Source organism: Amborella trichopoda, chromosome 8 (genome assembly GCF_054954075.1).
Source record: "Amborella trichopoda isolate Santa Cruz 75 chromosome 8, AtrichopodaSantaCruz75HAP2 v2.0, whole genome shotgun sequence".
Taxonomy (NCBI): Eukaryota; Viridiplantae; Streptophyta; class Magnoliopsida; order Amborellales; family Amborellaceae; genus Amborella; species Amborella trichopoda.
The window spans coordinates 5,845,985-5,855,333 of NC_142343.1; the positions used below are offsets into that span (position 1 = coordinate 5,845,985).

The 9,349-nt window shown below is 38.5% G+C and overlaps 1 protein-coding gene across 1 annotated transcript; it reads left to right on the plus strand.

Annotated features, from left to right (window-relative positions):
- The first annotated feature begins 730 nt into the window (after window positions 1–730).
- Window positions 731–7,548, plus strand: LOC18436259 (uncharacterized). The gene is made up of 3 exons (XM_020668444.2): window positions 731–2,385; window positions 5,964–6,506; window positions 7,277–7,548. The coding sequence occupies exons 1-3, from the start codon at window positions 1,399–1,401 to the stop codon at window positions 7,379–7,381; spliced, it is 1,635 nt and encodes a 544-aa protein (XP_020524103.1). The 5' UTR covers window positions 731–1,398; the 3' UTR covers window positions 7,382–7,548.
- Window positions 7,549–9,349: the final 1,801 nt, after the last annotated feature.

The window sequence follows — 9,349 nt, forward strand, 5'->3', positions numbered from 1 at the left end:
TCACAAAAATTTTAAATATCAAAACTACATTTTTCGAAACCATTTGAAGGAAAGCTCTAATTTGATTGTTCAGAGGCTAGCCTCTATACAAACCGAACACCTTAAAAAAGAAAGTCAAAACTAATGCTAACCACTGAATGTCAAATCGGACAGCTTAAAATAAGTGACGGAGTTCCAAATAATTTTCTATAAACTCTTAAGCCTAATGAGTCACACACACTCAGCCTTCCATTTTAAGAGAACACTTTTTTAAGAAAAGTCGGGTGAATTCGGGGTAACTTTCTTCAATACACTTCCCAATTCAGGTACCTATAACTTACCGACCATAATTATTTGTAAAAATGATTTCTTAATTAGAAAATTTTGAGGGCAATTTAAGCATATAAGATAATGGCAGGGGAATAATATCGTCAATCTCTTGAAAAAAACCGCTGCGTCAAGGCCGGTTGATAAGAAGATTAAAAAATGACCAAAATATTCCGCAATAGCCAAATAAAAAGACAAAGACACCCTTCCTAAGAGGTATGCCCTATGCATAAATTTTAACTTTTATCCGTTAATTGGCGGAGTTTCCTCCAATTTTAACCGGAAAACAAAACCCGTCCCTCCAATTTCACCGGTTGACCGGGCTTCGCGTTACTCTTCCAATAAAAACACGCCACGTCATTATCGACCGCCAGCTGTGCGTCGACAGCTCTTTTATATACTGAATATCCACCACGTTTCAATCAGCCGGAGACAGTTTTTTTGAAACGCTCTGCCCCGTTTTCCGGCGGGAAAGCCATCGTTTTACGCCTACATCTCCCGTTTTGCGGCATCGCAATACCGGAGATTCGAACTGGTTTGGGAATGAATCACAAGAACCTCTGTGGTTTGCTTTTTTGGTTTTTTCCCATTGATGGCGAATTGATAACCTCTGAAGAGGCATTTTCTTCTGTCTAGTGTTCGGACACGAGGTCAGAGAGAAAAAAGCCGAATTTTGCAGGTGGAAAGGAAGCATAAGGAGCTTTCACGGCGGATTAGGGTTTCTGTATGGCAGATTAGGGATTCAGAGCAGCCAGGGCTGCTGGGTGTCTGGAATTAATTAGATTTAGTCCTTCAGTGGAAGGACTTCTTTAGGGTTTAATGCCCCCTTCAAAGCCCTATGAAAGCTTGCTCGTACTCATCTATTTTTGCACAGAAATAACCAAGAGCTCTGCATATTTTATTAGATACAGAGGAGGTGACTCATAGACTCCTTTATAACTGGAGTGATCCTTTAATGGCGTATTGTAATCCTCAAAACTAACGCTGTGCAATTCAAGCCTCTTTTCGCTTTTGGAAAACAACGATTTATTTACTATAAACGGCGTGAACTTCATTGTTACTGTCTCTTCTCCTGCTCATCTTTCTCTCTCTATGGGGAGCGAGAAGGACCTCTGGTTTTTCCGGTGCAAATCCGGTGTTTATCCAGTGGAAAATTGCCGCGAGCTATGGTGGAAAGGGTTCAAAAGAACGGTCGGTTTTGTCCTCCTCATTTCCTTCTGTTCTGTATTTTACCTCGCCTTTTTCAATCAATCCTGCCTCAAAAACCCTTCTCAATGTTCTCCTCGTCTCCTACCCTCCTATATTGGCCGGAAAACTATCATACTCAACTTTTCTGGGGAGCTCTCCAGCCACAACTCCGGTGCCCCAAACCCTAGCCCAAGCCCTTACCCTGATCCCCCTGTTCCCTACCCTAACCCTAACCCTAACCCTGATCCCCCTGTTCTCTCTCCAGGTATTGTTACAGAGAAAAACATAAAGACTAATTTTTCTCATCTCCTCTTTGGTATTGGAGGTTCTGCAAAGACATGGCAGAAGAGGCAAGGATACACAGAACTTTGGTGGGAACCCGGAAAAACCAGAGGCTTTGTATGGCTCGACGAAAAACCAGAGGAAAATGAAATCTGGCCGAAAACTTTGCCGAAATTCAAAATTTCCGGTGATACATCAAAGTTCCCGTACACAAACGCATGGGGTTCGAGATCGGCCATTAGAATAGCACGAATAGTTTTAGAGAGCTTCGCTCTGGGGCTCGATGGAATTAGGTGGTTTGTTATGGGCGACGACGACACCGTCTTTTTCACTGAGAATTTGGCGGAGGTTTTGGGGAAATATAATCACGAGGAGATGTATTATATTGGGGGGAATTCAGAGAGTGTGGAGCAGGATATCATACACTCGTACGGTATGGCGTTCGGCGGGGGTGGATTCGCGATTAGTTACCCTTTGGCAGCTGCTTTAGTCACCATACTGGACCGGTGTATCGAGAGATACAACTTCTTCTATGGCAGCGATGAGAGGATTAGGGCCTGCATGAGCGAGATGGGGGTGCCGCTTACTCGCGAGCCTGGTTTCCACCAGGTATGCCTCTTTTTTTCCCTCTCTAAACTTGCTGTGTTTCTCTCTCTATCCATCTTTCTTTCCCTCTCTAAACTTGCTACGTTTCTCTCTATATCCTCTGCTTTTCTTGTTTTCGTGGGTATTGCGCTCTCTCTCTCTCTCTCATTCAATTTCTCGCTGCTCTCTCCTGATTAATTTTTTTTCCACTATATGGGTTTCTCTCTCTCTCTCTCTCTCATTCAATTTCTTGCTGCTCTCTCCTGATTAATTTTTTTTCCACTATATGGGTTTCTCTCTCTCTCTCTCTCTCTCTCTCTCTCTCTCTCTCTCTCTCTCTCCACTCTGTTTTTACTCTGGGTTTTTATTTACTAAAAAAATGGTTCCTTTAAGGTTATTACAATTTGTAGTTAAACTTTGTGTAAATATTTTACAAGGAGGTTATTCTGTAGCTTTAATAGCTAGGAACTGATATTCGGGAAGTTTCGGCATCCAGTTTGACTACGAGGGAACCGAAATTTTGGAGAAGTTTAGGTTCTTTGCGTTAGGTAATTTGTAGGTTTCGTGTGTCGGTTTAAATCTCCGCCCAAAATTTTCAGCTGAATTTATCGCCTTCGATTAAATATTGAGGGCATGCAAAGAGCCTTAACTATGAAATGTCATCCACTTTTCCTCAAACTTTTTTTTTTGAAATTTGAAAGGTTGGATGATATCGATCTTCTCGGATTTTAATAAAGAGGTGGGTGTAGCTTTGTAGGGAATGTCACGTTCCCCATGTTTTCTCGTCATCTTAAACATTTGCAATTGGTTTCCTCCTGTCGTTTTCGTCCCATCATGTTTTGCCCTTTCAATAATGTAAATTTTTGAAATGAATTGGACTTATGATGATACAGCAGCCGATCTGGTTTGATTCATATAACCTATCTCAAGATGATGGATGATTTTTTTTTTTCTTCGATTTCGTAGTTTTATAATGTAAACTTATTATAATGTAAACTTAAACATTGGGGACTCGTTAATTTTTTCCCCTTGTCCTGGTGTTTTGATTTTTTTTGCCGGTGTTCTGGTTTTTAATGAAAACTTTGTTTAGGCATGGATTTAACCATAGGCATCTTTTCTGTTTAATTTGATATAATAATATGTACAAGTGTGACAAATGGCATCTTTAGCATCCCGTTTTTGAGGTGGCATTTGGATTCACTTGTTTTAATGAGTACACGTACCCTTTGTGAAGGATAGCGTTGTTTTCTTTCCGCATATGTGGAGGGTGCAGGCCCGGGTCCTCTCACTCATGAACCCCCTTTTCGTTTCGTTGTGGGTGGGGTTGTTTGGAACTCTGCGATCGAATCTATTTTGAGATGGGCCCGGTTCCCTTAAAACCACTCTTCTTATAATTATTATTTTTTGTCTTAAGTTTATTTAATATTTATTTTTTAAGTCCCATTCAATTCCTGCTTTATAAAGTCTTATTTTATTTTATATTGTTTTATTTATTTTTAAATATTTTTCAATTACTGGACTCACATCGATCCAAACCCTAATATGACACCGATCTAGCCATCTCACACAAATTTATAACCGAACAATCTACCCCTGATCTAAATTCTAAAACATCGCCCCCCCTTTCCTATTTGTACTAAACTTCTTGCAATACCATTGTAGATTTGATTTCGCCAGTCTTTCTTTGATCCAAAGGAAACATCGGGATCCTCCTGCCTCTACTCCCTATCTTCAAAGACCGACCCTGCGGCTCAGGTCCCACTTAAACTGTAGGTTACAATTTCCAGTCCGGTTTATTAATCACCGAGCGCGTTTCCCTTGTTTGTTGTCCCCCATTTCGTCACTTGAACAAAGGGTTGGATTTTCTTTTCCTTTGCAGTTCATGGCAGTTAACTTACTAAATAAAAAAAAATAAAAAAGAAAAGAACAAAAAAAAAAAAAATCCACATCCACAAAAAGATAAATGGTGTGGAATGTGCTAGATCGAAACGACGTGGAAATCTCATATTTTTCTTTCTTTTGAAAGAGGATCTTGGGCTTGTATTTCTTCCCATTTTCTCCCCAACGAAATCTTCTCTCCTGGAATTTCGTGCGCCGCACGATGTTAGTGGACACGTGGATCCGCGTATCTGGTGGTGGGGGCCACCATCTTAAAAGTTTTTCTTGTTTTGCAGTCCTCTCTGGATGGACGGTCCTGATTCAAACTGACACGGTCTTGCTTTGTCAGTGGTCGTGTGGATCGCGATCGATGCTGGAGTGGTTCATATGTTTGAATATTCGTGTTTGGGATTTGAATTTCTCCGAAATCTCATTTGAATTTGAGTTTATCATCAATTTCATTTTTTTAGCGCTCAAGCGCAACTTTTGGCACAAATGGCTGAAATTCTGAAAGTGCTTTTATTTTTTTTATTTATATATATATATATATATATATATATAGAGCGTTTTAGTTTGTGAGAGAATTTCTATCCAATTTGTCAAAAAATTTGAATCTTTAGTAAATTTTTTGTTCGCGGTAACTTTGTATTTACTGTAGGGCATGTCTGTCATGGTCCTAGGGGAGCACACAATACACTTAGTCCCTCAAGCGAAAGACTTTTTACATCTCAAATTTTGGGTACCACAAGCCACACTTGCTCCTCAAAGCGAAGATATCAATCTCAAATAGTGGGACACATTTGCTCCCTCATGTGCTCTCAAAAGATCTTTTCAATCCCAAATGGTGGGTCACACTTCCTCCTCCTAGGTGAAAGACCTTTTAGTTCTCAAATTTTGGGATCCACCTAAGAATCACCGGTTAGAAAAAAACGTAAAAAAAAATGGAACTATCCAAAAATTGATGGTCTTTGCTCAATCTTCAGATGTCTTTTTCCTGCCCAATTCAGAGTTCTTTTCGTATTTTTTTTCCCTGTTTGGCCTTGAGTTTGATGGTGGGGTTAAAGAGGTCATATCCCCAAAGTTTGGTGTCCTAACAATATTCCTATAATGGGTTTTGCCCACGGGAGTGGATTACTCTGGAGCGTGGTCTGTTGGCGAGAAAAAGCAAAAAAGTAACATCAGTGATTTCTATGTTTGAGCACTATGGTGGTTTTTCCATTAGCAACTGCATCTAATCTCCACATGGTTTATACTATTAGAACAGGGTCTTAAAGTTTGGAATTCGACCCTGAATCGCAAGGGAGCCAATTATTAGCCCACTGATCTGACTCGGGCAATTCACGAGTTGGAGTGAAATAGAAATAAATTAAAAATTTCAAGAGAAGGGGGAGTAGGGCAATTCCAAGCTTATTTCAAGAGTTGGGGCAAGGTTCCTCAAACCAGAATAGCCTGCCCACTTATTCCATGCAAACTTGGGTGACCTTGGGTCGGTTCTGCAATTTTTTAATAATGCATACACCAATAATTTAGTACAATGACATTGAGGTATATCCATCATCAATAAGTATTGTTGATCTGAACAGACATGGCTGCTTGTGGTCTCACCATGCACCACTTCTGTATAGTACTCTGCTGCACAAAAGAAATGGGTAATATTGCCTTAGTGCGCCTGAAATTTGTTGATGGACATTGTGCACCTGAAATTTGGTTCTCAAATATTGCAGGTGGATATTCGTGGTGAGCCCTACGGTCTTCTCGCTGCTCACCCAGTCGCACCACTTGTCTCATTACACCACCTCGACTATGTAAGCTCCATATTCCCTGGTCAAACCCAACTAGCCTCTCTTCAGACCCTAATCCAAGCCTCTAAAACCGACCCAGGTCGAATCCTTCAACAAACCTTATGCTATGAACCTGAACTCAAATGGTCAGTCTCAGTCTCTTGGGGCTATACTGTTCAAATTTACCCATCTATTGTCTTACCCAATATTCTTGAGAAACCTTTCCAAACTTTTAAGACGTGGAGAACTTATCAAAGTGAGCCTTTTACCTTTAACACTAGGCCTATAGATGCTGACCCTTGCAATAAGCCAGCGGTTTTCTTCTTGAAAGAGGTGGGGAGAAATGGGTCGAGGAGGCTCTCAACGACCTATAAGAGATACTCGTCGGATCCTTCAAAGATTTGTAAAGAGAGTGGGTACCCTTCATTTGAGCTTCAAATGGTCAGGGTTTCCTCGGAGAAGATGGAGCCAGGGGATTGGCAGAAGGTATGTTATTGCATTGACTGTTTTCTACTCTTTGGTTTCCTTTTTAGTATCCGGATTAGTGCGTAGTTTTCTTTTTCAATATCTGAATTTATGATTTTCAAACTTTTTAGGACAATCCAAATTATTTGTTGCCATACTGGTTGTGGATTAGTGTACAATGTAATTATGGTTTTCATTAAATTGGATCCCTTTGATATTTGATTTGAATTGTCAGTTGAAATACTAACTTCTATGTGCTATAGTTTAAATAAATTTAGAAGAAAATACTGATTGTTTGAATTCGATAGATAAATTTAATGACCATGTTGAAAGGATAGAACTGGTGTTGTTTGAAGTTGGAACTAACCCTTTTTCTTGGTTACATTCTCTTTCTTCATTAAGGTTTAAGTTTAGCCACCATTATGATTGCACACCAAGAGGTTAAATCCTGATGCTGGTGCAAGCTTGAAAAACTTGTATGTAGACTATAGGGATAGAAATATGCTGAGAGGAAAGGGACAATGAAGATGCAAGGAAATCCTAGTACAAGCAATTAATTAACCACATTTAACATAGATATCCTTTGTGTTAGGTGGGTTAATAAGATATTCTGATCGTATGTATTAAGATATGGAACAAATGGGGATTTTGATTGAATCCCAAACTTCACACTCTAAAGAAAATCCAAAACATTACTGAAACTCTCGAGGGATATTGGTGTGATGCTTTGTTTTTATTTTTCTTCTATTCTTGACCTTTGTTGCTAACTGTTCTTTGGCTTTCTTGAGCAGGCAGCAAGAAGACAGTGCTGCGATGTCGTGGTCTCGAAAGATCAACGCAGCACGGACATCAGGATCAGGAAATGCAGCTTACTGGAAAGCATATACCCCTTTTGATTTTTTGTAAATAACCCTTCATTGAATTTATTTAATACATATTTCATGTTAGTTTTAGACTGTACAGTCCTCAGCAGCCTATACTCGTTTCCTTCACCCTGTCAGTGATGATTGTGCTCTTGATCACATGATACTAAATGCCAAATTGTCTTATTGGCTTTTTAGCACTTCAGTTCAAAATTTGATACTTGGATGGCCCATTTCATACTTTTTGTCCGGTAGCAAACATATATGATAGTTTCTGAGCAAGCTTCATCATGAAATATTAAGGAACCGGCCAGTTCGTTATATTAAGTGGGAATTGGTTTGCTCCCAACGATTTTCTATCTAGATCGGCCAGTTTTGATCCGGATTGGTGTTTTTAAACCTTCGTTGTGAGCACTCGTTGGCGCCATTATGAAAATCATTGTATGGTGTACATTTACCATTAAAAGAAGAAGAATTTTGCCAAAATACACGAGATCAGCTATTCAACATTTTACCCGTCTTTTGATCTGATTTCATAATATTCATCTAAATACACACTGACCGGACTAGTGGAGATGGGATAAATTGTTAAATTGTTGGAATAGTTGAGATGGGTTACATTGTGGAAAGTGTATTTTATTTTTTTCATGAATTTCCTGTTAGAAACTTTTGGACACAATTAACTAGTTTTAGATATGACATTTTTTTTCTTGGAAGGCTTTTTATGTGACCCTACTCATATATATATATATATATAGATATAGTATATAGTCTCAGCCATAGACCTAAGTAGATAGTTACGATGGCTTTAGTCACATTGGCTTTTAACAGATCAGATGGTTCAGATTTTTTATTTTTATTTTATAAATCATTTTAAAGCAAAAATTTGGGAAATGAATATATGGAATAGGGGCAGATCTGATAAGGACGCAAGAATAAAATATAATAAAATATTTTTGATGATGAACAATTACCAGAATACCTTTGAAATTTACGGGAGTATTTTAGTGATTTATATAAATCATGGGGGTATTTTGGTGATTTATTTTTATATAAATTTTTTATTTTTATTTTTTTCAAGTTCGTTTTAGTTTTATGATGGGACATTCAAAATTTTATGCAAAAATATTTTGTAAAAACAAATAAAAAATAAAATAATATTTGACGTGACATTAGGGTATGAAGCCGTTCAATTCAAATTAAAGTGCGAAGAAGTGGGGTCATATATAACTCATATATGTTGTTGGGGCCACATAGAAACATTTCCCTTTCTTTATAGCCCCTCGCAGCGTTTTAAAAATCGCCGAGTCGAACCGGGCGGTTCGACTCGGAATTCACGAAAAAGGGACCGGATCGGTTCAAAAATCGGGAATCGTCCGGTTCTAGAGAGAACCGGACGATTCCGTACAGTGACTCGCCGATTCACTGTGCGGAATCGGCGAGTCCGTGAAGAACACGGGTTGCACAGTGTTCTTCACGGATTTTTTTCAAATTTGTCATTTTTTGATCATTTTTTTTGTTTTTTTCGGCACGTGATCTGTTTTTCAGGCTGTAAACAGCTTTATTCAGCTTTTTTAACGATTTAATGGTGGAAAAATTGGTTGTTTTTGGATCAAGAAAAATTCGGGGTTTAGGGTTTCCGCCATTTTTGAAATTTCATGCCAAATAGGGCATGAATCTTTCAAAATCTGTAGGCATATTGATCTTAAAGCTGTGAATCAAAAGATTTTGTTACTAATTTGTGAAAATCGTTGAGAAAAACAGACTTTTTTGGAGATTGAAGGCTTCGGTTCACAAAAACAGGTAAGAACTTTGGGTTTTTTTGTTTTTCCGCCATTTGATTTATTTCATGGCATATTTTGAACAAAATGAGTTCAATAATTAGGGTTTTTAATCTTTATTGTGTCTAGTATGATTTAAAATTTTTAATTTTACGTAATCTGGTCAATTACAGCAAGAAATTTGATATGAACAGTGAGATGTCAGGGGAAAAAAATTCCG